Source organism: Oxyura jamaicensis, chromosome 1, assembly GCF_011077185.1.
Source record: "Oxyura jamaicensis isolate SHBP4307 breed ruddy duck chromosome 1, BPBGC_Ojam_1.0, whole genome shotgun sequence".
NCBI lineage: Eukaryota > Metazoa > Chordata > Aves > Anseriformes > Anatidae > Oxyura > Oxyura jamaicensis.
The window spans coordinates 122,667,735-122,694,994 of NC_048893.1; the positions used below are offsets into that span (position 1 = coordinate 122,667,735).

The following is a 27,260-nucleotide window of genomic DNA, read 5'->3' on the forward strand; positions in this document are numbered from 1 at the left end:
TTTCCCTAATTTTAAGCAGCATCTAGTGAGTCAAAAATTAGATCTGATCCTCCAAATTATGGATGAGAAAAATAAGATCGTTGCTTGACTACATCCCACCAAGTGCTAGGTGGTTTTCTGAGATTCATAAGTTAGCTGTTCAGTCACTGTCTGCTCTTTTGCTAATGGACATTAAATATTCCTCCAAAGGTGCTGGAGATCTGATATGCTGCCTGGAGATAATTTGTCTGTTGAATAAATGGGGGCTCCCAATTAGACAAAGCCAGCTGACTAAAAGGGGAGCAGGAAGAAGCCTTATTTTGACAGTGACAATCTTTTTTTTTGTCATTCCAGAGCAGGGGATGGGAAACGGTTTGGCTTTATTTCTATTATAACTGAAAGAAAAAAAACTCCAGTCAGATAAACAACTTTATAAAGATTGTGATTCTCACTGTTTCCATTAGCCAGCTTGCCATGAAGATGAAGGAGGTCTGAGAGGGAATCACACAGCAAATATGCATGCAATTACAGGAGCTGCTTATCCGGCATGGGTGTTAAATCAGGCCCCGGTTAAATCAGCGCTGCCTCTGTTGGCAGTGCACCACCTTCGGCTGACACTTGACCGATGTGAACTACTGTCCGCATTGCACTAGTGAGACGTAAAACCAGTTCAGTTAGAACTGTGTCATGCCTGGCGCGTGACCACCGAGGGGGTGATGGAGGTGTCTGGACTCTGCTTTGTGCAAAATGGGGATAGCAGCAAACCAGAAGGTTGGCCTCAGCTGCACAGCTTTGCTAACAATGTCTGAAATGCTTCAGAGGGGTCTGACAAGGACATAAGCAAGTCCACTGGAAAAGAGACTGAAGGTGTCCCTTTTCTACACCATCCCCAGTGTCTGTATATGTCATTTTGCTAGCAAGGGGGACTATTTTATTAACAAGATCCTGATCTGTGATCTATGATGTGACAATAGAAAGTGGGTTTAAGCAGAAAATGAATTTTAAGATGTATGCAGCAATGAAGAATAACATTTTTAGAATCATCCCCCACAAACTGAGTAGAGTGTGTGTAGGTATCAGCCTGCTTGCTAACAGTTTCTGCTCACTAGAAGAGCAGCACGGCATACATGATCTGCACTGGGATCCAGTCCACTCCCAGACACCCCTCAATTACAGGGATAAACCAGAAATCACATAAATAAATACAAACAGACACAGTAAAAATGTTTTACCTTTGGCTTAAGCAAAAGGTGAAAGAAAATGAAAAGAAAGCTGTAAGAGATCAGAATGTGTAGCCTGCTCAGAGCTATTCCTGGTAGAAATTAGATCCTGAAAGGCCCAGGTGAAAATCAGAGATAATCCCTCTATACGTGCTTCTAATTGGGACAAGCTGAGAGCAAGAAAGCTGAAGGAGTCAGCTACGGCCGCTCCACGGGGTTTGTTCCCAGTGAGCACCCAAGGACGCAGTTATGCAAAGCCTCTTCTATAAACAGCCCTGCATTTGCTCTGGCAGAAGTGGGGCTCTATTTCAGTCCCCACCATGCAGAGGCGTTACCCTTGTGCTTCCCATCCCAGCACCCCAGGCCCGCTGCTCTGGCCGTGGCCCCACTGTCGGCTCCTGCCCATGCCCGCGCCGTCGCCCCAGGCCCAGGCCCGTGCCCAGCCCCTTGGCAGCCATTTCCTGGCGGGGGGGGCTGGGGGTGCCGCCTGAAGCTATTCTGGTAGCTGTGAGTCCCGCCGGTGTCATGTGAACCAAAGGGCCCAGAAATGCATGTCAAATTGGGCCAGTGACTAACCGTGATATTTTGGTTGTCTCAGCGCCTCCCAGGCAAAGATTTATTGTCCGAGAAAACCTTCACGTAATAATCCCTGGGTGCTGACCTGATCTTCAGATGAGTGAGTGAGAAAAGACAATGAAAAGGGGGCTGCTGTGCTGGGCACAGTGAGGTCTAAACTTATCCGAGGCTGAAACACAAACAAGGGAGGAGAAACACGTCTGCTTCTGCCCAGAGCCATGCGCTGGCAGCCAGAGAGGAGCTATTATTTGAGCTGCCTGAGGAGCAAGGAGGGTCGAGGGCGACGGCTGAGCAGACAGAAAGTGCCACTGGTTGGGATTGTCATCTAGCTCCCTCATCTGTCACCTGATGGCCAGCCAAGCAAGCACTCAGCAATGGACCATTCATCCCTGCACAAGCAACAGAAGCGAGAAAAGTAAGCATCCTGCGGCTGTTATGACATTCAGCTGTTTTTTTCTATAAAGGAATGCATTGAATTCACTACAAATCTACTAACTACTCCCCTATGCCAGGCAAGAGATTTTTTTTTTTTTTTTTTTTTTTCTTGGTTGGGCTTTTCTCTAACAGCTGGAGGTCTGGTGGGCATTCATTCAATGGCTGTTGAGTAGGGCAGCTGTTTCACTATCTAATTGCACTTTAATAACTCAAGTGGAAAACATTGCATTACCTACCATGAGCTACTTCCTGTCCTACTGCAAAGCGCACTGCACTGCTGTGCTCTCCCAGTACCAGACCCTGAGATCAGAGGGCTTTCTGTGTGATATTTTGCTGAAAGTGAAGGAAAACGAGTTTCCTGCACATAAGTCCTTGCTGGCATGCTCCAGTGACTATTTCCGAGCAATGTTCAAAAGTTACACCCGGGAATCTACAGCCAATGTGATTCAGCTGCAAGTCGTTTCACCCACCGGTCTCCAGCATGTGCTGGATTTCATTTACACTTCTTTGCTGCCCCTTTCCTTTGAAAGCCTGGAGGAGACCTTGGAAGCTGCAAGCTACTTGCAAGTTACAGATGCTATTGGCTTGTGCAATCAATATTTAGTTAACAACCTTACCTTGGAAAACTGCTGCTTCTCTGCCAACGTCGCCAGGAGGTTCTACCTACCAGATGCCCTAGTTGCAACAGAAAATTACATTGTCAACAATCTCTGGAAGCTGCTGGACTTGGATTTGGCAGGACTGCTTGAGCTGAACTTCAGGACTTTGCTAGCGGTAGTGGAATCCCCAGATGTCCCCATGGTGAAGGAAACCCGCCTGTTGAATCTTGTGCTGCTGTGGTTGAAGCAGGATAAATCCAGGCTGACTCATGGAAGCAGCCTTTTGGAGCACATTAGATATGGTCTCATCCCAGTGGAAGAGCTAAGAAAAACCTACACGCAGTCAGAAGTGCCCCTCACCCCAGGTATTAAGTGCCTGATCATTAAAGCAATAAATTACCATACATCTGTTTTCAAACAGCCCATCTTGCAGGATAAATCCACCACGCTGAGGAACCAGAAAACTCGGATCATTCTGCTGGGGGGAGGGACGGCAAACGATGGGCTCGTCACTGAAGTGGTGGCCTTTGATGTTTACAATCACAAATGGAGACCTCTTACACAGGTGCAGGACAGGGTACAGAACCACAGCGTGTGTGTGGTGGGGAATTTCCTTTATGTCTTGGGTGGGGAAATAGAGGGTGGCACTCCGGGTGACGCTGACAGGGACAAGATTTTATCGGTTACGAACAAGGTCCATCGCTTCGATCCAAGGTTTAACACATGGACCCAAATCACGGGCATGCTGGAAAAAAGATGCCAGTTTTCCTGTTGTGTCCTAGGCAATGATATCTTTGCAATTGGTGGACGGGGTGAGAATGGGTCTCTGCATTCATCTGTGGAAGTCTACAACATCAGCAGGGACAGATGGACAAAGGCCAGGGAATTGCCGTGCAAGATACATGGCCATGCCAGTGCTGTTTGCAAGAGTATTATATACATCTCAGGTGGCAAATATGCAGACCCAGCCAGCACAAGCAAGGACGTTTATTCTTTGAGCTCGCTTGAGGGGCAGTGGATAAAACAAGCCCCCATGAGCATAGCTCGGTTTGGGCATCAGATGGCAACAATCAGAGAAGCCATATTCACATTTTTAGGTTTATATGAACCATTCTCTGAAATAGAAAGGTATGACCCCGATCAAAACCAATGGACTCGTTTAAGGCCGCTGATCTATGACCGATTTTGCTATGGCCTGGCAGTGGTAGAGGAAACGGCTCTTCTTATTGGGGGAAAGAAATGGCAAGACTCGCGGGAAGTCCCCACGCAAGACGTGGTTGGCTACGATATCGACAACGATGGCTGGGAGGAGATCTGCAAAGCCCCCCTGCCATGGAGTGGGCTGCAGTGTGCAGTGCTGCAGCTCACAGAAGTGGCTGATGAACGGGACAGTGATACCCTGCAAAAGAAGCCGCTGAACTGCGGTGTTGCAGAATAATCATCCCAGAAGAAGAGCCAGCAGGGCACCCCTGGAGAAGAAGAAAATTGCAATGGCACTGGATGTGACACAGTTGAGGTTCTGCTTTGATAAGCAAGATGCTGGGTGGAAACAGGCAAGAAAGTTTGGCTGCAGCCTGGGAAAAGGTGCTGTGATTCATAGAGCTGAAAGCCAGATGTAGCAAGTCGCAGGTTTGAAGGAGATGAGCTAGGATCGTAAACCTGGACTTTTATTTGAAGAATAATACCTAGACAGCAATTAATAGCTGTTGCAAGTCAGATTTTTCAAAGGTTAAAAAGATATAATCAATTTTTTCTGTTTTCTTAATCAGAGGTAATTTTCCCAGTTGGTAAGTGCTATCAAATTGCTGTGCTATGGCTAAGCAAAATGAAAGTGAGATGTATAAAGACTAGAAAATTGATGCCTATGAGAACTAATAACAAGTAGTGCCAAGGAAAAGGTATTATTTGATACGCTACATACTAGGCAAGAGTGCCCTAGCTAACCAGCATGAAACACTAGACAGAAACCATGGATTTTTTGAAATTTAGCCTCAGTTATGGCCATATGTTAAAACAGTGATTGTTTCATAGAAGCCACTTCTCTCTGAGCGGCTTTTGTTGTAGCATGCCTTTCAGATGCTTATTTTGCATTATTTTAAACACATATTCCTGGTACGGTACATTTCTTTTGTATCCAAACTTTGTATTAGTTTAGATGGCTAGAGCTGAATGGGTATACTTTCTGTAAGACCCTATGAAACATGTTTCAGGAGCTGCTGTATCTAATCCCCCTGGCACTTACCTCAATAGCATACATTGCTTTATCATACCAGGTCATAATGGTAAACTTGTTCATTGTTGAACTGGTGCATGAGAGAACCCTGCAGTCAAAAACAGTTTATTTTTATCAAAGAGTGCGAAGGGGAGGAAGGCAGTGGAAGGCTGCCAGCAGTCTTTATTCAGTGTCTGCCTACATCCAAACCAGCAATGGCCTTACTTTTTTTTTGGCCATGTTGGCAGAGTTTGAAGACACAGATTGTAGAAGAACTTGAAGGCATGCTGATCTCTGAAATGCAGGTAAAATGGTCAGATGCCACAGAATTGCTTTTGTATGCAGTAAATTGAAACTTGAATCACAGGCATTCATTTAAAAGCTAAATTTATTGTACTTCATTTTACAGTGTTCCCTTTTTAGGCTAAGAGTTAATACAATAAAAATATATATAGAAGAACATTTAATAGTCTTAAAAGAAGGCAGCACAATGGATAGGACACATGTTCTTTGTCACTAGACTAGCTTAAAAACTGTAATGTTTAATTTTCACCTTTAAAGCAATCAAGCTGACTTTACTAATGTAAAGTGCAGGCAGAATAGCTGTTGCATAGCAACAGATCTAAGTCTCCTGAACTGCCTTGGTTTTGACAAGGAATCAACTACACAATGTGCATATACATCCATCAGATATAAAGAGTTTTTATATGAATATATTTACTTTTGGTCCAGTAAAACAATAGCAAGAGAATCTAAATGTTTGGAACAATAGCACAACCCATTTCATGTCAAGCATTTTTAAAGAGAAATGTACAAAACCTCACAAATTTAATATACAAGGCAGTACCCATGCAGTAAATAAATGTCCAGTTTATACAAACAATATTCTTCTAAATGGTACAAATATTACACTGGATCCAGAATTCTATACAAATGTTAATATGTGATTTGTCATCCATATCGTCTTGAATATAGGATAACTGAAAATGGGCTACAGAAAGGCCACTCTTCTGTACAGTTGTGCAAAATCTGCAAAACATTTGCAATCCAAATGCAATAAAGTAACAAGAAAGAGCAAGGAATAAAAAGAAAAAGAGAGGAAAAAAAAATCTGTCCGTTCTTTCCTTCATCCTGTCATGGATATAACTGCCAGGAAATATCAGAGCTCATAAAGTTTTAAGTACATTCACTGAGCTGTACAAGCAATAGTCTAAAGTTGGTTAAGCGTACAACTCACTGTAAAAAGAATAAAGGAGGCTGTCCCCTTTCACATGAGCATTATTAAGCCATATCATGTGTCTTAACTTGTGCAGAAAAACACTGAAAAGCGGCACAAATGTTTTGTCATGCTCTGATCACTTTTGAAAACAAGCCCATGAAGAGTAAATAGATGATTTAAGATTTACCTCCCACTTTCCTATTGCAGGCAGGTGCCTAGCTCTAAGGAGATATTTCTGCCCACAGTCACTGGGTTGTCTCCAGCACATCTCAACTCTCCTGGAAGTTTAAAACACTTCAACTAGCTTGCAAACTCAGCAGAACCCAGAGACATCCCTTCCCATTCAAAGACAGAACAGAGGCTTTTTGAGTTCTCAGTCATTTTTCAGGTTTTGTGCTCATATCTGTTCCCATCACACATTTTCCCCAAGTACAATATGGCCAAATCTCACAGCTCGGAAAACACATAGGAGAGTACTTGAAAAATTGTATTCATTGCTTTTCTATTGTAGGAATTTTCAAAGCCTCTCAGGTTCAGAGCAGTTCTTTGGGAACCTTTTCCACTGCTGCTTTTCTGGGCAAGAGAAGCGCTGTTACCAAGGATGTTCAAAGTCTATCTTTTCTCTTTTGCAAAATCTGCACATTATACTATTACCTTCAGTACAAAAGCAGCATAAATGACAGTACCATGACTAATTAAAACAAAGAAACAAACAAAAAACAAACAGCAACAAAAACCCACAACCAGATGTGATTAAGAAAGAAGTAACACATAATTTGGTCTTAATTAGAATATAAACCAGCATCTCTTTGCACTGATGGTAAACCTTAGCAACAGGCTTTTAAAAAGCACAAAAATAAGACCTAACTGTTTGAGACTTAAATTTATATTAGTCATTTTGTCTGCTGATTTTCACCTTTTTATGTGTTTGACAAAACTGAAACAAAACCACTGCATTACATTTTTTCCCTGTCATGTAAGAAAACTCCTAGAGTTTCTCATTAAATAGATTTTTTTTTTTTTTTTTTTTTTAATTCTCCCATCACCAAAATAGTACCTGAACTCCAAAAATGCAATGCATTACTGGAATTATATAATATAAAATATCATTGTAAAAGCGACCTTCGATAACAAAACCTTTAGCTTGTAGAACTTCCTCTGCGAAGAACACAGTCTTCCAAAAATGCTTTTAAATACTTTTCTTTAATAGGTAAAGATCACGTTCTTTATTTCACAGAAGGTAAACACAAGCGGAGCGTTGGTAGCGTATAAAATGTACAAATCCTCATTAAAGACATGGTATCGTTGACCATTGAAGGTTTACTTCACACAGCTGAGTAACATTAAAATATAATTTATTAGAGCTCCCACATATTGATATAAAAACTACTTTATGCACTTAATTAAAGGCCTGGAGTGCAGCAAGTGGACTAAAAGAGGGCCCCTTATACATGCGTTTCAATGTAGGAGTGCGTGTGCGCTAAGGAGGCTAGAAGTGCATCGACCTCGGACGAGCCGTTAACAGAGTCCCGCGGGGTGCTGCTGTGACAGATGTCCCAGAAGATATCGAGGTACATTTGCTTCCATTCTTGAAAGTCTCTAGACGTCAGGTCTGGATTATCCAGAACTTTGTCGATAATGGCTACTTCTCCTTCCCTGGCCTGTGAGGGAAGAGAAACCAGCAGAGTCAGAGCGGGCAATGAGCAGGCCACGTGAGTGGGATGGGAGCGGAGGCAGGCTGTAGAGGTCTGGAAAGCATGGAGCTGCCTGGCTGCCATGAGACCGCCCGCAAGCAGCAGCCCCTCCTGCTAGGTGATGCTCATCACCCTGTGGGGCTGGGGTTTCCCTCGCCTTGTCCCTCTTCCCCAGAAACGTCCCTTGTCCCTCTTCCCCTCCTCGCCCTGTGTTCAGCTCGTGTGAGAAGCAAGCCCCGCGCTGTTTACTACGAGCTGCCTTTGTTTCTCAGGATTGGTTTCGTGCTGCTGAGTGCCATCTGTTTGCTCTTCTTGATCAGCATGAGAAATACTGTGTTTGTGCGTGGGATGCGGACAGATGGCCTCTCGCCGCCAGCAGAGCTAAGCCTTTCTTACCAGCCGTGTCTTGGGGACATTTGTGCGCTATGCTGCAAACGCCTGTGCAGGGAGGCATTACCTCGGTAACTCATCCTCACCAGCACTCCAGTATACGTGATGGGCTGGCTGGCTGCTACCTCCTGCTACCACTGCGGTGGCAAACAGAAGGCAGAAATGGGTAAAACCTAACACAGCTGCTGGCACGTCCTTACCGTCACGGGGACAGTGGATGTGGCTGTATCCCAGTTGCTGGCTGGATTAGTTTATCGATAGATGACAGGCAGCCAGCATGGGTCAGATTAAGCCTCAAATACACACGAAGCCACCTGCAGTTTTTGCAAGCAGTGGAAGCTGGATGCATCATCCTTGAGCCTGGGAAGCACAGGAAACATGCAGGCTTCCAGCACTTCTCTGTGTAGACATGGTACAGTCACCAGCAGCGTCCCCTCTATCCTCCATACCACATGGATTTCATGGTCCTTATTGCTAACTGGTATTTGCCATGTTCATACTATGAGTATGATAAATCTTTCTGGGGAGCATGTTAAAGGGAAAATGAAATGGTGTCAGCCCACATTGGTGGGAGAGGATCAGAAAAGTCAGAGAAGTCATCAATAAGCAGTATGTTGAAAGGTATTTTTCATGCTTTGCAGTCAGTAGCTAATTAATGCTACATGCTAGAATATTAATTTTCAGAAATGGAGGTACAGCTGAGGCTGACCAGTGGAAGTGAAATTTTGGGATCTCCTCGTTACCAAATCTCTGCAGGAACTACCAGAATGTGCTTCTCGCAGATTGTGACCTGTACCCACCACACAGCACTACCAGTCAGGTGGCTCAAACTTGCTGTCAGGAGAATGGTTTTGTGGTTATGTTATGGCAAAGAGAGCAGAGAGGTCTCTCCGTTGAGGACTTGGGTGAAGGAACAGAGAGGATGGATAGTAAGACCTAGAAGCAATTTGGAGGGCTGTATCAGATTACTAATAGTGGATGAATTCAAGGAGAGTTCAGAACACCAAACCTGATGGGCCAGTGCAAATGGATGCCTTCAGGAAGGAGAACCCAATAGCACTGATAAAAAGGAGGAATAATTGATTAAGTAACAACAGTAGCTCCTGGTAGATACTACTACCAGTAGTGTAGCAGTGGTGGAGCTAGAAACTCTTAATGTGTTACCATCATGCACGTGCTACTCTGGACAGTTGCCATATGCAAGAAACAGCAATTATCTGCCTTTGGTACTTGCTGGCATTGCATTGCCAATTATTTGTGTCACTCTTGTCCAAACAAAAGTGGTGACTGGCTTAGAAAATATGTCTTGTGGGAAGAGAATTGTGTTTGATTGGTCTAAAAGAAAGGGGTCCCAGAGAAGCTTGAAAACAGGCACCTACTGGGTCAAGGAGCTGCTTTGGGAAGTTCCTGGAGGAAAGCAATTCAATCTGTAGGAAACCACTGGTATAATGTAGCTCAGGTATCAATAAATGCTAACAGGAAAGGCAATTAAGCATGGCAACAAACTGCTGATACTGAACCTCCAGGTTGTGTAATTCCTGAAAGTATCATGAACTGTTGTTTGTTTTTTAAATTTCATGCCAACATCTCTTGCACACTTTTGGTATGAGTGATCCCACCATGGTGCAAAAGCACACGTACTATGTGAACCTCCTGCCTGTCTAAACAACTGAGATTACTGTGATTTTGTCTCCATTTCTTACGTTATAAGAAGTCACATGGAAAGCATGGACTTTTTCTGTCACCCTCCAAACCTGTAAAGTCTCACATACCCAGATACTTTCAGTTGCCTTCAATGAGATGATACAGTGCAAAAAGTTAAGCATGTGTGTTTTTTTTTTTTTTTTTTTTTTTTTTTTTTCAGGATGGGAGCCCCACAGCATGAAAATAATATTGCTTAAGTGCTTCTCTAGGTGATGGAAAACTAAATTAATTAATGTTGATAAAGCCCTCTTTGATGAAAGCTGTTACAAAATTCACTGTACAATTATCTAGTGACTTAAAATGTGGTAATTTAATATAGTTAACAGGGTCCCTGGGGAAATCCAGCATATTGTTTGCTGAAATCTCTAACAGTACAGATTTGAAACTGCAGTAACAAATAAAGAAGCTGACAGGGAGGTTAAATTAGCTGCGGTACACTTACAATAATGATAAAAATCTTCAAATCTATCATTACCACTATCTATTTATTTAATCACTCCTACTGATTAAATACAATGATCCTACCAGTCTATTCAGAAACCAAGCACTGTTCATTCCCAGGCAAGCTCAGCAATCAAGAAATAATCAAATGTTTTAAAAGGTACTGCTCCCTTCCAAAGGGCTGATTTTCCTTCACTTCAGACTCTGGCAAATGCAGAGTAAATGTGTTTTGATAAATGAAAATGTTCAGGGACAAAAAAGAGATTAAGGTCTTCTCTGATAATTTAGTGTCAGATGATGTTACAGTAGCTAGGGGAGGAGCAGCTCACTGAGATTTTATCTGTGCAGAAATAAAAACCGATCCCCTCACTTTGACTACTCTCCCAAGGCACATTTTTGTCTGCTTTGAGAACAGGAGTTACCCATGTCTTCCTTGCTTGTTTCACACACCACATTCAGTCTGGACTCCAGCCGCATACAATTAATCTCTGAATACAATACAGGCAGGTCCAACCCTCAGGCCGGACTTTCCTCCCTGTTATCTCACCTTTAAAGTGCTTTTCAGAATTCGCAGCTGGTGTAGTTTTTCATTGACTACTGGATCGCTACATCTCTTTATAAAAGATTTCTTATACTCCAACTTAGTGGAAATCCGGCGGTCTCCTAAAGGAGACAGGCTGGCCTGCTCCAAGGCTCTGTACAAATCCTGCAAGGAGTCTGCTGCTTTTTCTTCTGTAGTTTCAACTGTAATGAGGAAGGGGGAAGAAGGGGAGGAAAAAATAGAGAAAGGATCAGTGTATCATTAACATGATTATACGACAGTCTACCCAAGCCCTTTGCAAAATGTTTAACAGGCTTAACCAGACCATAAGGAGAATATTTCACACCTCCTAAGTTTCAAGAAGTGAAGAGAAAGTGCCAGTGAAGTGCCACGATGAGCTGAGCTGAGCGGTGACCAGGAGGTACCATGGCAGCCCTTGGAGAGCAGCCAGATCCGTCCCTGCTGCCCCTCACACACCAACACTCCTGTGCACACAACAGCCAGCCACTGCCTGTGCACAACCTTCTGTACTGATCCAGAGCCCTCCGGGCCCTCCCACCCAGTCTTGGCTTTCATAATTGTGTGTGTTTTCCTGGCCTGATGTGCCTTGCCTAATGTTTGTTTTCAAGCATTACTTTTATTCTGTGACTGGCCCCACACCAAGACAGAGCCATTTCCACTGGCTGAAAGCTCAGCACATGGTGAAGTACCCACATGTTGTGAACCTCAGCATCCTCAGGTTTTTAGAGTTTTTTTTAATTATTATTTTTATTTATTTATTTATTTATGTAACACAAACAGGGAGGATAGATAGTGTTTAAAAGAGACATTGCTACACGGTGAACACATGCCCACCAGGAGCTACCTGAAGCAACCTCCTGTTGAAAACCCTACCGTGCAGCACAGCAACTACTCACCTCAGGCTCACGCAAGAACTCCTGAGATCAAGATCTCCACATCCCATCACAAAAAGTGTTTGCATTTTTATAGATCTTTACACAATTAAAGAAATTTGAGGTCAGCAACTAATCTTGATAGATCTCTCATCAGTTTATTCCTTTGCCCTTTTCTGGAGGGCTGTTTTTAAAACATTCATGTTTTTTGTTTTTGCTTTTAAGAGATACAGACATGAAGAAGGGTTAGAAGCCTTTTATTGATGGAGGTGTTCTGGGTCTATATAGAGCTGTTAGGTTCCCTCGGTTGATATATATTTGCTCATTAAATCCTCCTGTCGTGGTACACTGCTTGGAGAACTGAATTCATCACTACATGGACAAGCAGAACTTGAAGAAAAATATAAATGAGATGCAGCTTTTTCTTGTCAATTTCTTTCTTATTAAAGCTTCTAATGTGTTAAAGGGCAAAGCATTCAATAGCCAAATACTTGGTTAAAATTCTCCGTAGTCTTGATTTTTATGCTTTCTTTAAAATCCCCTGCAGAAATGAGAGATTGGATGTTTGGGGTATTTCTATCAGTTTTCTCTGAACATTGAATTCCACCAGTCTGAAGCTGGGGAGAGGGGAGAGTCCGAAGCTAGGGAGAGATTTTCTAAAAGGCGAAAAGAAAAAAAAAAAACAGCGACATCTAATAGGAGTATTTTACATTTGCTTCTCTCCTTCTATTCTCCCTTGCTACATAAAGCAAAAAAGATCCTTCCTCATGTTTCTTCTTCAGCAGCATAACTGCTTTGCATCCTCAGGGGTTAACACAGGGACCGTCTGCTGAAGGAGCGAGCCAGTGCTTGACGCCATGTCACTGTAATTTATTCTGCTAGGGTGAGCTAGAGCCTGGTCCAGCAACCAGCCACCACATCCAGGCTTGCCAATGAAAACCCAAAGCATCCTGAAACATGAAAGGTCCCCACCATGGCCACGAACAAAGTTTGGGTTCAATCCAGAGGATGCACCCAGAGTGACAGTGAACCTGGGAGGCAGCACAGCCCCTGTAGCTTCAAATGCCAGGTGGCAAGGATAGCACAGGCCTCTCTGCCTATGCCACCAGCGCTGGCCGGTGCTCCTGGGACTCACCCCTCACCACCTCAGGCATACAGCCCACTGCAGCTCAGAGTAGGTGCAGTAGGAGCTGTGGACGAGTGGTGGGACCAGCTCCAGGACTGCATGGGAAGATGCAGAGCATTACCGGGACACAACATGGGCAGCATTAGGCCGCAGCTGCCCTCGAGCTGCACTGGCTGGCAGGTCTTTGAAACACATCAGTGCATCGCCTCTACCCGGCTGGGACTGCCTCCCCCGGGGAGCTGTCACTGCTGTGCTGTAGTTATGGGAGGCATGAGGAAGAGGGAACAGCGTCTGCTAGGAAGGCAATAGCAGGGAAGACAAAGAGCAGGTCCCTTCCTTGAAGTGTCTTGCTGCTGATGACACTCGGGAAGCACAAGCAGGACAAGAGGCCACCTCTTTCCACCCACAGCTGGGGGCGAGGGCGGCGCATGTCATGCTAACACATCCCAAGCACTTGAGATTTTCCAGAAAAACACTGAAAGCAATGGTACTTAAGCTCTCAATGGCTGGAGTAGGCTCTCAGTAGGCGGGAATGAAATTACACACAAATCTCCCCTCCCTCACCCTTCTGCTAAAGGCTTTGATTGATTTCCTGTGGGCGTTGGTGCAAACCTTGGTGTCATAAAGGATCTGAGATACTTGATGAGATATAAAGCTGAGCTATAAATATATATATAAATGTGATTTAAAAAAAATGGTGTATTTTCATGCAAGTAATATACTATTACAGCAGAGTTGTCTTTTTAAGGAAAAATAAGGCCTCGGGTAATGTCTTCTTTATGAAGAAAATATGGACTAATGGGATTTGCAGATGACCTCAGAAGAGCAGCCAATACAGCAGGTTGCAATTCACCCTCGTTTGGCTGCTGAGTCATGGGCTGCACCTCCCTGGCCACCTCCTTCCTCTGAATACACCATCAGGTGCTCGTTTCCACATACTGACAGAAAGGAGAGCCTCTTTCTGAAACAATAACGTTGTCCCCTGCCTCATGAAAGCCTTGGAGAACTCTGTAAATTTGGGGCAGAAATGAAGTTGCATAAACTCTGCAGCACATGCGATCTAAATTCAGAACCATAGCTTCCAAATACAGGAACACACAGGTACTGAATTTTGTAACAACAAAGCTTCTGCTGTGTCTTCAAGTGAAGGTGGAACCATTTGCATTAAATTCAGGAGCTGTAAAATAGCTCTAGGCTATTAGACTATTACAATCTAGTAAATGATATGTTATTATTTTTTACTATTTTGCTTTCCACTGGGAATAGTTTCTGAACTTCTTGTACTTTGCTCTCACTTCTTAAATGCCATAAAGATCTGTATCTACCTTTACATTTTCTCAGGAGAGGAAGCTGCAGATTGTGGGTGAAGCTATACAAAGACTGGCGTTTTTTGCTTGTTTGCTTGTTTTTTTTCACACTATGCTTGTTTGTGTTTAAAATAGCTTGGCCCTGAACTCCATGAATTAATGTATAACTACCTCCTGGTTCCATTGGACTATTAACCTTTCAAGTATTTCCCTCTTAAGAAACAATAGTCAAAGAGCAATAAATAAGAACATCAGGTGCTTGAGAGAAAAGTGATCAGAGAGAGAGACAGTCAGCCCTGCTATTTACATGGACTGAGAGATGAGCAGTCTGTGCAAACTGATGATTCAGAAAGATGGTACTGAACTAGGCACATGTAGGTCACTGCTGCAAGCCAGCTGGATAATACATCTGGACACAATAATTTCTAGGTATGTATTTCTCACAAATCTGCTCTAAATGGCATAATGTAGACATTTCAGTGGAGGTTCCTGCACTCCGTGACTCACTTTCGCTGTAAAAACTCAAGCTACTGAAAGCTTGCGTGGTTTTTCCCTTTCAGTGAGGTACCAGATGAACCAGTGATTGCACCCGGGGCTATGAGTGCACACAGCTGCCCACACAAGGACCACACAGCACTGATCACAAGCTTTGTCACCTGCTGTGCTGACAAAGTCAGATTTTTCAAGGGCTGAAGCTCTCCTTTGAGGCCCCTCTATACTTCGCACGTGCCTCCTAAAGCCACCCAAGCATGTCCCGTCATCTTCAGGCACCTCATCTTGACTGATGGATACAGTTGCTACTCTGATGGCTTTCCCCATTTTTTTTTTCTATCATTTCTGCCAACTTCACAGCTTAGTGACACGCTTTCATTCTCTGTGCAACTCCTTGCACACATGCCTACTACTCCACTTGCAATTAGCTCTGCATTTCAACAAAATTACCAACCTCTACAAATCATGAGAAAGCTGAGCTGCTGCAAAGTCTGCAACGGAGAGTGAACAATGCACAAACAGACTGAAATCCCCTGGCTCGACTGAAATCCATACTCCTGTTTTCATTCTTTTTGGTGAGCTCACTGTCTCTGGCAGAGGAACCTGCTCAGCTCAGCTCTCTCAGGATCTTAAGGAGGTTAAAACACAGCGCCAGTCACATTATTAAGCCACTACCGTATCTTATTTTCCTCCTAAAAATCTCACAGGGTTTGCTTCCAGTTTTAAAATCACACCTTTCCACTTCACCTTTTGCACAGGGGAGGCACCTGTCTGAAGCCTCCTGGAGACTTTTGGGGAATGTTAGTTAATGCTCCCCTAAAACCGAGAGCATCCTTCGCCTCTGGGACATGGTCCTAAGCTTAGGACATGGTCCTAAGATAAAACAAGCCCTGATGTCATTTCACACTGAAATCTCTCTGTTTTGTTTTGTTTTGTTTTGTTTGTTTTTGCTTTCTTGACCCTGATGCATCCACACTGGAAAAAGAGAAGCCAGCTGGAAATAGCTGCCAGCAGCTAACTAGTAAATGATGTAATCCTAGGGCTGATGCAGCCTTTTGCACTTTTCCTATGCCACAGCAGGTTGGGTATGACACATCCAACCAATAGGTCTGTCAAAAGCCACCTGATCCTGCAGCAATGCCACTGTCCAGTCACGTAGCATGCAAATACCTTCTGCCCTCAAGCCACAGCTCTGGCTCTCTGTCCATGTGGAGGCAGGGGCAGGACATGTAATGTGGCCAAGGTGGCCAACAGCTAGGCTGGGGTGGTAAACCCCTGGGAATGGTCAGGAAAAGACTGAAGGGATGCACGTAAATTTAAGGCAAGAAAGCAAAAGGATAGAAGGAGAGTGGATGTGGGTTTTAGCTGTGTTGGAGGTGAGGGGAGAGAAGAGAGCCTCCAAAGAAGCAGTTTCTGTTTTCTCAGTGCATGGCTTAAATGCACCTTTGCTTCTGTTCAGGTTAATGATTAGATTCCAAACTGCACAAGAGGGAGACATATCCAAACGCTTATGATGCAAAGAAACAGGAATTACAGTCATTTTTTTACACTATTTGGGTGGATGACAGGCAGACAAAGCTAGGTATTTCCTTTTTCCTGGTCTACAAGATCAAAGGAAAGAAACGGTGGAACCAGTGGCAGATGGATTTTTGCAAGGAGACAGCTGTGTGTTGCATATCAAGTCAGCCCCACACACGTGTGTGGGGAGCCCCAGTGACATGGGATATTGGCCCCTGTTAGGAGAGCACCACAAGCCAAATCGTGCAGTGTTTTGAGCGTGGCAAGGTGCAGACAGTGTGATGTACAAGGAGACATCCTTCAGGTCTATGTGGAGGCCAACTGCTAGTCATCTGCTCTGGGTAACAAGGAGCAGATTTCCCCATTAAAGGACAAAGAGAAAACTGTGTCTTCTCTTACTCCACATTATGGCAAAATCAAGGCCTGGCTAGGCATGTCAGTATATAGATGTATATATATGAGTATGTATATGTATACATAGATTTATATGCATATACATAAATATACACACATATACCTACTAACGAGAGCTTTCTATAAGTAAAGAAAGCTTAAGCAAGATGAAGAAAAGCTTAAGAAAAGCTGAGGGCTTCTTGTGTTTCTTGTGCAAGGCCTTTGCAGCCCTTCTGTTATCCCATCCCTTTATCTGCCCTTTTCTGACCTGTACAATCCTCCATCCTTTTGGCCCTTCAAAATACTGACCCACCTGTCTGAAAGTGCAGGATTTTCCCCAAAGCCTTGAGTCGAGGAAGGGAGGAGCAGTGTTTAGAAACAAAATTTGATACCTGTGTTTAGCAAAGATGAGGATAAGAGAACTAGTATTAAAGTTGCATTTTACACCGCCCTTTCCTCTAAAGAGGAAGCATTTTTTGGTTACCAGGATAGCTGTACATGGTTTCTATCCTCTCCTATTTGCTAAGCCTTCAGGAAAAAGTGTCCCTGGAGAGGTCCCTCACTGAAAGTACCGATGTGAGTGAGCTCTGCTGTGCGCTGGCATTTCCCACCTGGCGTGCGAGTCTGCCTCTCCTCTCACCTGCACGAGCACAGATTGGTTTCATCAAACAAAGTGAACTGTGCAGGCAAGTGGAAAACCCATCTCCCATAGGACAGATTTTGGAAGGTATTTCAGGCCTTTTCCACTACAGCCTGGTTCAATCAGTAGCAGTTAAGTTCCATAATCACTTTTAAAGGATCTGACCCCAGCCTTTGTAAGGCCTAAGAGATGCTATTGCTGGGGCACCAAGGGTCTAATTATTTTTGTGAAACATTTATGGCACTAGTGGTTCTCTTTTTTGGATCAGTAGATCCTGGCAAGTCTCTTTCCCTCTCGGGTCACCTCTCTGGTGATACTGGAATGAAAAGCTGCCTGCTCCACATCACAGCCTTGCCCCTTGGAGCCACCAGCAGAGGGGCTGGCAGAGGGCAGTCTGTGGTCTGGTGGGCTGGAGCAAAATCGGCCTCCAGGCCTCATGGGACACATGGGCTGGCCTTACTGGTAGTCTCAGACCCATGTCAGTCACCGCTTTTCAGTTTTCCATGCAAGTGGAATTGGGTATTAAAATCAGCTGTCAGTAAACCCAACATTAAAAAATAAAAAATAAAAAGAACTTGAGCCGTGAGGTTTCTCCCTGTAGACTGGCACTGTTACTGACAACAATGTTCAGGCATTTTCAACATCCACTTAGCAGTGGAGTACAGGTGCCAGCAAATGGGTTAATATGTTAGCGGAAAGGGAAAACACAGTCAGAGGGAATAATTAGCTCACTGTTCATGCAGCCTCTTGATGGCTCTTACACACCTCAAATGAGCATCAGGAAAAACTCCTCATTTGCTCCCAGCCCTACTGTTTCATGAGGTTGTATCAGTGGGTTGTGATTTCAGAGAGGGCATAAGAATGAGGCTGAAATAACTCAGACGTTTCCCAAAGTAACAGGAACTATGATCAGCGGCAGAACTTTTTGGCAGCAGTGTTATAATTGCATCCTTTGGTATTTGGACACAGTGTTCTGCTCATTAAGTTGCCTATGAAGAAATCAGTTTAACCTTCATCCACAGAACAGATTTTAGTGACTCTTTGGGAGAATTTTAACATAACGAAATAGGATATCTTGACATTTTTCTGTGCCACACATTGATACAAGTGCTGTTTAATTTTGCCGCAAGCTACAAGGCAATTACATTTTGATGGTACACTTCCCCTTAGTCCCCTCAGTTCAAAAACAATGAACCCCCCCCCACTTTTTTTTTTTTTTTAATTTATGAGGTAAGCCAGGATCTGAAGAGGACTGGATAAACTGGTACACTTTGGGGATGTTGTGACTTTTAAACAGGATGAGGCTGTCCCTATGAATCCATCCCGCAAGCAATACATGGAAGCAATTACTGCTTCAGGAAAATATTTTTTTCACACACCTATGCTGTTACAGCATATGAAGTTGTGAAAGGTTAAGTGACAAATGATATCAGCCCAGTGACATTACTCACCGCTCAGAATCAAGCAACAGTCACGCTTTCACAACAGCAATGCCTGTCAGGGTTGATGAGCTTGATACCTGAAAGCCAGCCTGAACAGAAGGGTTAAGTGCTCCCAGTGAGCAGCATCCACTGAGAAAATGAACTCCATTTCAGCCTACCTCCCAAGTTTGCTTATGTGGATGAAAATGTAACACCAAGTGAAATTTTCAAAAGCACTTGTATCACTCAGGAGTCTAAATCCCAATTTCAACATGAAAGAAATGTGGTAAATCAGCGTGGGCAGGAGCTACAGTCATTTAACAGCCAGCTCAGTTACCTCTGTAATGCACGGTAGCTGTCTGGGGAAGCAGCTCCTGAGGCACTTATGAAAGGGGCCCAAAATACTTCTGAAAATGTTATCCCAGATGTCTTATTTATTCAGACACTCAGATTTATTATTGGATTTCTAATTGCACATATTATGATAGCTGCACTGATTAGATCCCAGACTAATTAATCTACACCCTGATTTACACGTCATTTATTTAGGGCACACCACTGCCAGATATTCAGCACCCCCTGTCAGCTGCTGGGTGCCCATCACACCACCACGGTCTGTAAGCAACGAACAGAATTCAGTCTCTGCCCGGTACCTTTGAGAACAAATGCTATTACCATAGCAAGAGAAATGCAATGCCATGCGACTTTTCTAGTCATCGCTCATGTCATCATGTGTCATAACGCCCAATAAGCTTGTGCAGATACATGCACCTTAGCATCAAGCTTTCTCTCAAAACTGGCATGACAGTCGTCACAGAAGAAAGGTCCGTTCCCCATCCATTGGGAAGAATGTGTTTGCACACAAAAGAAACAAAAGGAAGGAAGTGAACATCAGCCCTTACAGACAATGGCAAAGATGAAAATTTGCTGGCTTATTTCCTTTATTAAGCCCAAAATAACACCTTCAAAAATCCTGACTTCATGAATAAATCAAATGCCTTCATTAAAGAAACATTACTGCCATTTTCTATACTTTATTTTAAGGCATACAGAAAAATATTTAACAAATGTGTATGCAATTAAATGCCAGGGACTGCTAATTACAGCCCTTCTGAATGCCTCTGCAGAACAATGATACTCAATACAATATGTTAGGAAGGGTGGGGAAAAGAAAGAGAGGAAGCTGAAGACGATCTAATTCATGATAGCGCAGATATATGCTGGCCTTTGGCTACAGGCAGCAAATAAGCCATCAGCGTAACCCAGAATGGCAGCCAAAGGACGTTTAAGATTCACATCTTTGCTTCTGCTTCTCTAATTCATTTCCAAAACATTTCATCTCTAACTAATTATGGAGTTTAATGACAGAATGGAAAGGACTGGCTCAGGTTTCAGGCCATTCCAGCATGGTTTTAATGATACATCCTTCAGGTTGCAGAACCTTTATGTACTTAGCAGTGATTTATCAGCCCTGGCAGAGGCAGGTACTTCAAAGGCAACCTTATATAAAAAATAAATTCTGCCTTTGCCAAGCATTGGAAAGAGCACTGAATTAAATTTAAAAATCAATTCCTACAGACAACAGAGTCATAAAAACTCAGTGGGTTTGTCTATTTGGCCAACAGGCAAAAATTTATGAAAGTACAATTTTGTAATCAATAATAGCAATACAGTGTATGTTTTTGATTGGAAAAAATTAAAGATGCCAAAACAACATTGTTAAATACTTAGGCTGATTCGTGACAGTCCCATTAAGCAGAAACACAACATGCATTTTGATGAATTTCCAACTAGTTTATGTCATACTATACTTTTTATTTTTCAAAAAAGAATATTAAAACTATTATAAGCTTTGTCACCTGCTGTAAGGCAGAATGATGTAATTTTATTCACTGCACATTTCTTGTTTGTGAGGCAAAAAAGCATAATTTACTTCTTTATAAAAGGGAAATATATATAACTATATATATATAATTTTATTGGTATTAACATAATGCAATACCATACATTGAGCAAACAGAAAGAAAACATTTCAAAATACATTTTTAAAAGTATCTCCCCATAAGATAGTATGAAATATCAAGTAATTAGCATTAACATTATTACAATACACCCTTAGCCAAATATATTAAGGAAAATCCACATTCTAACCACAGAGATAGAGGCAAACATCAACCCATAGGGGACCCAGAACATAATGATAAATACAATATCTGAATCTACTTTGAGTGACATCCAGACAAATACTGGCCCCAAAAGAGCCCTCTGGAATCTGGGTGTTATACAGAGAATACTTTGTGCCTGCTTCGCCAGGCAGCATCACTCACATGGTTAAGTCCTAGAAGATAAAGAGGAACTGAAGAGTTTATCTGCAGAGTCTAATAAATCTCAGCGTGAGGTATCTTCTCCGTCATCATCCAAACCAGTGTCAGTGTACCCTCTGGTAATGCATTACAAATCATTAGAGAAATAGAAGTCTCTGAAAGGTCTGTGCACACCTTCACTTGACAGAATACACTTAGTTTAGCATGATACAGGAAGGTAATGCCCTTCACGTTAGTGAAGGACGCTTAAATGGCACAATCTGTCTGGTTGGCCTGAATGGATTCACTGCAGTTCAGCAAAAGCAACATGATTTTAGCGTTACCACGGCTGAATCCCTCTTTAATTCCTCGAAGTCTGCAGAACAAAACTGAGTGACATCAAAGCCCTTCCCCTGCCAAGACCCTCTTCCCCTTCCGTTTTCCCATGCGGGGCAGTATTTTCTGCAAATGTGCTCCGTGTAGACTGGATCTGACCTTGTGCCTAGTCCCATTGTGGAAAGGGTGCATTCTTCAAAAGACTGGCCATGCCCTTTGACGCCTTCCTGGAGGCCTCATATCCAGGCATGTGGTTGTCTACGCTTTAACAGGTCTGTTCTCTTTTATAAACACCAAAGTTATTCAAGAAGAATTGACTTTCTGAACGGAGGCCATTAGGTTGCTTGCAAGAGGCTGAAGTTGAGTCTCCGTCGTGCCAATTCGCTAATGATAAGTTTATCAACCTTTGAGTCCAATCGGTTCAGTGCCAAGAGAAGTGGATCCGATTTGACATGGAGAGGTGCTATCAACTCTCGCAGTGTATTAGCCTAATACGATAAAGCAGTGATACAATATGTTGAGAGAACGGTGATGTGCCATTATTTCCATATCATATTAGTATATTAGAAATACTATCATGCAAACAAGAGCAAATAGCAAATCTGGCATACAGTTGCAGCACTACCGAGCTTTTCTAATCTGCATGCAGGTATGCTTACGACGACAGAGACAGGGCACTGTTTTGTTGTGACATCTTGCTCTACCAGAAATATCCATCCCTGATGCAAAAGAGGTATTCAGGGCAGAAAGCTTTATATTCTCTCTTTGTGGATATGCTTTGGAAAAAAAGAAAAAAAAAAAAAAAAAAGGAAAAAGCAAACAAACAAAACACAAACCAAACAAACAGAACAGAACAAAGACTGAAAAAAAAGAAACAACACAATAAAACAAGAGAACAATACGCATCCTAACCAGTGTGGGTTGGTTTCCTCCATGCTTAAAAGACATGAGCTCATTTGGAAACTCTGGAAAAGGGTCACATGAATGAGGAGAAAGGAAGCAAAGAGTGTGCCCCAGATCCATTCAAACATGCTATAAACACGGAAAAATACCCTGGCAGCAGCCTATGTATGAAATAGAATAAGAGGTGGCACAATGCAACCAGGCCCCTTTCGTTATTCTAGCTGTCAATCCAGTACTGTGACATTTTGGGTGAAGGGCAAGATACAGAGCTACACGTGATTTTGAAACTATCCTGACACTACAAGCACCCAAAAACTAGGACTTGAGAACCCACAAATTTTTGCTGCCTGTGTTAGCAAAGAAAAGAGAAAGAGAGAGGTAGAATAAGCAGCGTGTAACTAAGTTTGCTGAAGAGTTTCTGCCTATTTGTGCCATCCTTGCACAAAGGGCAGTTACAAAAGCCTAGGTGGTTTCACTACATACCCTATCTTGCTGTCTACTATACTTATTTATAATACAATATGAATTTTTCCATGATTTCCCAAATCCACTGTGTTTTTAGATCCCAGATAGAAAAAGCTGGGGGATGATTTGTTTAATAATAATAATGATAATAATAAAGTAATCCTCACTTTGGAAAAAAAGTTCATCTAGGCAAAGTATAAAGATGTAAAAATTATATCCTATTTAATTGGTTAGACTTGTTTATGCCTATTTGAAGAGGCTTGTTGGTTTTATTTTTTTATTTTTATTTTTATTTATTTATTTATTTTAAAGACAGGATGAAAAAGGAAGGAAAATACCAACATTGCCATTTTTACCCTTGAGGATACCAGGAAAGGTCTGGGATAGCAAAAAAAAGCAACGTCTCAGTGACAGAAGGCTCAAGGTGGAGAGAATTCCAGATAGAAACAGTGGTGCCATTTGGTCCACCCATGGCAGCAATCGCAAAATGAGTTTCCAAAGAGTTACAGTGTGAGCAATGCTTTGAAGCTTAAAGAGAGTTCGGTCTCTCCTTAACTTCTCAGTTTTCCCAGGAATTCTGTGCGTCAAACGGGAGAAGAGGAAAAAAGGGAGAGGAAAACAGTTTATGTAACTGTGTCCTAAGAATAGCAGTCAAGAGAAACTTTTATGTAACTTATGGCTTAAAATAAGGAACATTTGATTCTACAAACAAAATGAAAAAAAAAAAAAAAAAAACCTAAGCAAATAAAACCAGAAGAAAACAAAATAAAATCAAGCAGAACCCAAACCCTCAAAAAACAAAAACCCAAACTAGCATATTGCAGGACTCATTGGGTTAGAGGGAAAGGAGACTCAGTGGGCTGAATGCTTTTCACATTTCAGCCTGTTTTATAATACTAATAGCCACAGCAGTAAAAATAACGGTCTTGGATTTGCTTGGAAAAAGGCACGAAGAGAAAGAGGCTCCTGCTGCCTTGTAGGTGTCCCTTCTGCAGCTTCAGGAGATCCAGCTGTCTCACGGATATTGTTCCTATAATTTTATCGCTAATAATTCAGGAGGTTTGGTTTCACACAGGAGGTTAGGCATGGATGAAAGAAACTCCTTGTCATGAAAGAAGGTGGCTATGAAATAAAGGAGGGGTATTTTCATTAGGGCAAGGTTTTTACCTATCAGATACCTAAACCCCACTCTTCCACACATCCTGCTGAGGCCACCTGGGTAATGCATCCCACGTCTGGTGGGGAGAATGTGGGGAAGAACTGTGCTGCCTTTGCAGACTGTGGGACAGGATAGTTTTTATGTACCTCAAAAGCAACTAAATTTTTTATTACTAGATGACTGTTTGTGAAGAAAGACCTACTGATAAGACGTACTTTTGAAAAGGTTATTCAGTAATATTGCTAAGGCTTTTGTGGCACTATCACCAAACACTGGTAATTCTACTGTGTCCCAGTTTCGACTAGTCATGATGTACATTAACTGCCTTTCATTAGGACCTCTTAAGATAAGTAGTACCATACACAGTCCTATTTATCTGATGGTGAATATAATTAAGTGGCACACTTGGGGGGCTTTTCTAAATAGATTTTCTTATTATTTTACAACACTTACTGAGAGTAAGCAACTGTTCAGTATTTCCTATTAGGGTAGATGCACACTAAGAGTTTAGAAATTCTGCCTTTTGCTAGTAAAATTATATTTTCTTATAATACTAAAATACACTTTATACACTTTTTTTTTATATTTTTTTTTGTATCACTAGCATTAGCAAAATGATTTAATGATTTATGTAAAATATCTCCAGCACATTTCCCTTTCCAGAATAGGGCTTTTATATTTGTTTTAAATGAGAACAAATACAAATAACAAAGAACAAGCAATGTGCTTTTTTAGATGGATACTTATTGACACTACAATTTATGAAACTCGTGAGACTCACAAACATTTTGAGAAATAACCCAAGTCTCATTCACATACAAAACTGAATGCAAACCTATCAAAAAAATGAAGTGAATTTACTGCTTTTACCAAGTTACATTTGTCTTATTAGAATAGCTTTACAGCAAATGACTTCCCCAGAGAGGTTATAGAAACAAAACTGCCTGCTATAATTGCTGCATATTTCTTCAGCAAATGCGGTCATGCAAGATGTGAGGACTGTATGTCTGAGCAAACCTGTAGCAATGGGAGGTCCTTTGCCCATCAAAAGTTGTGTGAAAATGCATCAGGGCTGTGACCAACCCAAGCAAGTGCAAAGGGATGTTCTGCAGACCCTTCTAGCCATGCCAACATGTCTCAAAACCCAGCAAAAATATAAGCAAGGGAAAGGAGAAAGTTCTCACCTGAGAGAAATGTCTGAGAGTCACAATCATTAAGGTCTTAAAAAGCAACAAAAAAAAAAAAGGGGGGGGGGGAGAGGGGTATGGAAGTTGAAGCAACTTTTTCCTTTTTTTGTGACCTATTTATAAGTAACGAAAGCACACACCAGTAATCACTAATGATAGTTAATTAAAGTTAGGGTTTTCACTTTTTTATTTTATTTTTTATTTTTAAGAAAGTGCATAGCATTTTACTGCTGCCACTTGAGAGTACGAACTTTCTTATGAATGTTCACATTATATATTTTGCCTAAGCTGAGTACAAGGTGCCTACTTACTACATGGGAACTTTATGGTAAATTTGCTTTCCAGGTTGTATCATAGCAGGTTAGCAGGCTTACAGAAGCTTTAGAAAAAGAAATTTCATACTTCCCTTTTATAGTGCCAATCAGGAAAATTGTATCTGCATTTTGAATCTCTTTGCTTTCCTTCATTTGTATCCTATTTTGTGTACATATTTCTACATCTGTGTATGTATGCGTAAGAGATGTAAATTAACTTTGATGAGAAGCTCCTAACTATTGTCTAGACCAAAAATGAAACATGTCTTGTTGTCTCTGTAGTAAATCTAGTGGCAGCTACTGGGGTGGGGTATGGTCTAGGGACATGGCTAAATGCTGCTTGGCACAGAGTTCCCCAGAGGAATGCTGGCAGGTTCATAAACTGCTCATTGCTCAGCAGTGGAAGGTGACAACAGCCTTTCGGGTCTGTTTGGGTCACAGATAGGTGCCACGCAGAGGGTTTGGATGACACATTCAGTGCAGCCTCCTGACACTACGCTCCCAAGTAACATATCTGCAGGTCATCCTGTGAGAAGTCAGTTAGATGGGGAAGCTGTGACAGGAGTCACTCAGTACACTGCTGGAGACTTGAGTTACTACAGTGATGAGAGAGAAATGAAATACAGGAATATGCTGTCTCCAAATGGCAAGTTCCAGTTTTTCCAACACTACCATATGTTCTTTAGTGTCCCATGCGCCCCTGCTGAGCTAAAAGCGACAACAAAAGAACACCAGGAGCACAAATACTGTACAAGAAAGCAGCACAACAAGAAAGCAGGACTCGGGGAGTGGGGAGGATGGGTGGGATGCCAGAACACAAACAGTCCCCAGTAGTGGTTCCTGCCTGAGGGCTGTGCTCGGCTGCGTGAGCAGAAGGCAGCACGGAAATGACACGGTTGTCACCTACACATGGGGGTTCTCCCTTTTAACGCTATATTTCTAAAGGTGCAGATGTGCCCTTGCTCTCCCTATATGGACTTCAGACACTACAGTTATAGCTAAATTACCCTATACCTTAATTAATTATATATATTTTTAAAAAAGGCAAAAAAAATCCACTAGATTTAAACTAAAAAGCACTTGGAGAACTGAAAAATGGTAGTTAAAGTTGTCTCATACATTACAGCACCACTCCACTAACATACGCATTAATACGCAGAATTGCATTATTCTCTGTATGATCCTGTCTTAAGCTGTGTACACGTATGCTCATTGTGTCTAGTTCACCTCATGTGCAGTTGTTACTGGTGTGACAGTCCACAGCTCCAAGGCTGAGCAGTCTGAGTTGTGGCTCTGTCACAAGTCAGCAATTACTTTTGTAAAGCACTTTGTGTCATTACCATTGTAAACCAGTACAAATTGTTGCTCCCAGACAGAGGACATTGCCTAATTTGGGAGAAAAACAGTGAGACTATAGAAAATCTGAAAAACATCCATTGTTATTGGTATAAAAAGAAAAACATGAGAAACAACATGTATCATTCTTTGAGAGTAGAGAAAAAGGCATGTGGCTGGAAAACCCTAGTCAAGCAAAAAAAAAAGAAAAGAAAAAAAGAAACTGGCTAAATTTTTTACAGTATATAGTTATGTATACAATTTTATATAAGTTCAGAGGGAACAAGATATAATTAAGATTTAATGTCCCAATGCATGATTTGAATGTTATTCAAATTTCTGTACATTGGTACTGCAATTGCTGGATTACACTGGAACTAGGTCACATATTTCTACAGGACATGTCCCATCTAAGAGAAGTCAATGTTATATTCAAAGTACATGTAACATTAGGTATA

General features: G+C 42.2%; 2 protein-coding genes and 1 long non-coding RNA gene across 15 annotated transcripts in view; 2 read left to right on the forward strand and 1 right to left on the reverse strand.

Annotated features, from left to right (window-relative positions):
- The first annotated feature begins 1,215 nt into the window (after positions 1 to 1,215).
- The window catches only part of LOC118162817, a 70,115-nt gene continuing 44,070 nt past the window's right edge, over positions 1,216 to 27,260 (forward strand). For all 4 annotated transcript variants that reach the window (XR_004748680.1, XR_004748660.1, XR_004748704.1 and 1 more), the window contains exons 1-2: positions 1,216 to 2,190; positions 7,708 to 7,811. This is a non-coding gene — a long non-coding RNA (uncharacterized LOC118162817). The remainder of the gene's footprint in view (positions 2,191 to 7,707; positions 7,812 to 27,260) is intronic.
- On the forward strand, positions 2,184 to 4,701 carry KLHL34 (kelch like family member 34). The gene has a single exon (XM_035318122.1). The coding sequence runs from the start codon at positions 2,448 to 2,450 to the stop codon at positions 4,245 to 4,247; it is 1,800 nt and encodes a 599-aa protein (XP_035174013.1). The 5' UTR covers positions 2,184 to 2,447; the 3' UTR covers positions 4,248 to 4,701.
- Positions 5,392 to 27,260, reverse strand: part of CNKSR2 (connector enhancer of kinase suppressor of Ras 2) — a 220,533-nt gene continuing 198,664 nt past the window's right edge. For 6 of the 10 annotated variants that reach the window (XM_035317585.1, XM_035317437.1, XM_035317360.1 and 3 more), the window contains one exon: positions 19,723 to 21,927. In XM_035317585.1, the coding sequence (XP_035173476.1) occupies positions 21,923 to 21,927 (5 nt within the window). In that variant the 3' untranslated portion in view covers positions 19,723 to 21,922. Of the gene's footprint in view, positions 7,902 to 11,016; positions 11,214 to 19,722; positions 21,928 to 27,260 lie in introns of those variants that run through there. The other 4 variants (XM_035318003.1, XM_035317842.1, XM_035317923.1 and 1 more) reach the window with 1 other exon arrangement.

What these genes read in the sequence shown, in the direction of transcription:
- KLHL34 (XM_035318122.1), top strand. Translation starts at nt 2,448, where the DNA reads ATGAGCTACTTCCTGTCCTACTGCAAAGCGCACTGCACTGCTGTGCTC.